This window comes from Atta colombica, unplaced genomic scaffold (assembly GCF_001594045.1).
Source record: "Atta colombica isolate Treedump-2 unplaced genomic scaffold, Acol1.0 scaffold89, whole genome shotgun sequence".
NCBI lineage: Eukaryota > Metazoa > Arthropoda > Insecta > Hymenoptera > Formicidae > Atta > Atta colombica.
Genome location: NW_017259582.1, coordinates 81,460 through 82,006, shown reverse-complemented (window position 1 = coordinate 82,006; position 547 = coordinate 81,460). Strand labels below are relative to the sequence as shown.

Below are 547 nucleotides of genomic sequence, written 5' to 3'. Positions count from 1 at the left end.
TAATATATAATAATATTATTTTAATATATAATAAAAGTGTATTTCGATTGTGATTAAATGAATCAGAAACTTACCACGAATGAAACTGCCGCGTTCCAAAGTAATGGAATTCAACACACCCTCATTACAGCCAGGCTGATTGCGACCGCTATTCGGATAGAAATCAATGTGACCAACGGGTTGGCTAATGCCTAGGCCACCGCTAATAAAGAGATCACAATCGGTATGAATGGCTGTCACGAAGTTTGCGTCCGTTGGATCAAGCCGGACCATTGTATGTGTATTGCTAAAGTGCGGTTCCGCCGGATCAAGACCTTGAGGAGAGAAATTGTAAGGTAACAAGTGTTAGCGTAAACAGCTATTTCGTCAACCGAAATCGGCGCACGAGTTTGGCAGGGATCACGCAAATATGATGCGTCGTGGAATAAATTTGTAGTAAAGAGAACGAATTCTGCATTGAAATTGGGCGTTAGCTGACAAAAAATTATTAATTCTTTTAGGATTTTTACAGAAATTTATCGTATTTTTTTCTTTCGCTTATGTGTGA

General features: G+C 38.8%; 1 protein-coding gene across 1 annotated transcript in view; it reads right to left on the bottom strand.

The window, feature by feature from the left end:
* LOC108693234 (pancreatic lipase-related protein 2-like) overlaps positions 1–547 on the bottom strand; it is a 15,116-nt gene that overhangs the window by 4,714 nt on the left and 9,855 nt on the right. The window contains exon 4 of the mRNA XM_018202068.1: positions 75–314. Within this exon, the coding sequence (XP_018057557.1) occupies positions 75–314 (240 nt within the window). The remainder of the gene's footprint in view (positions 1–74; positions 315–547) is intronic.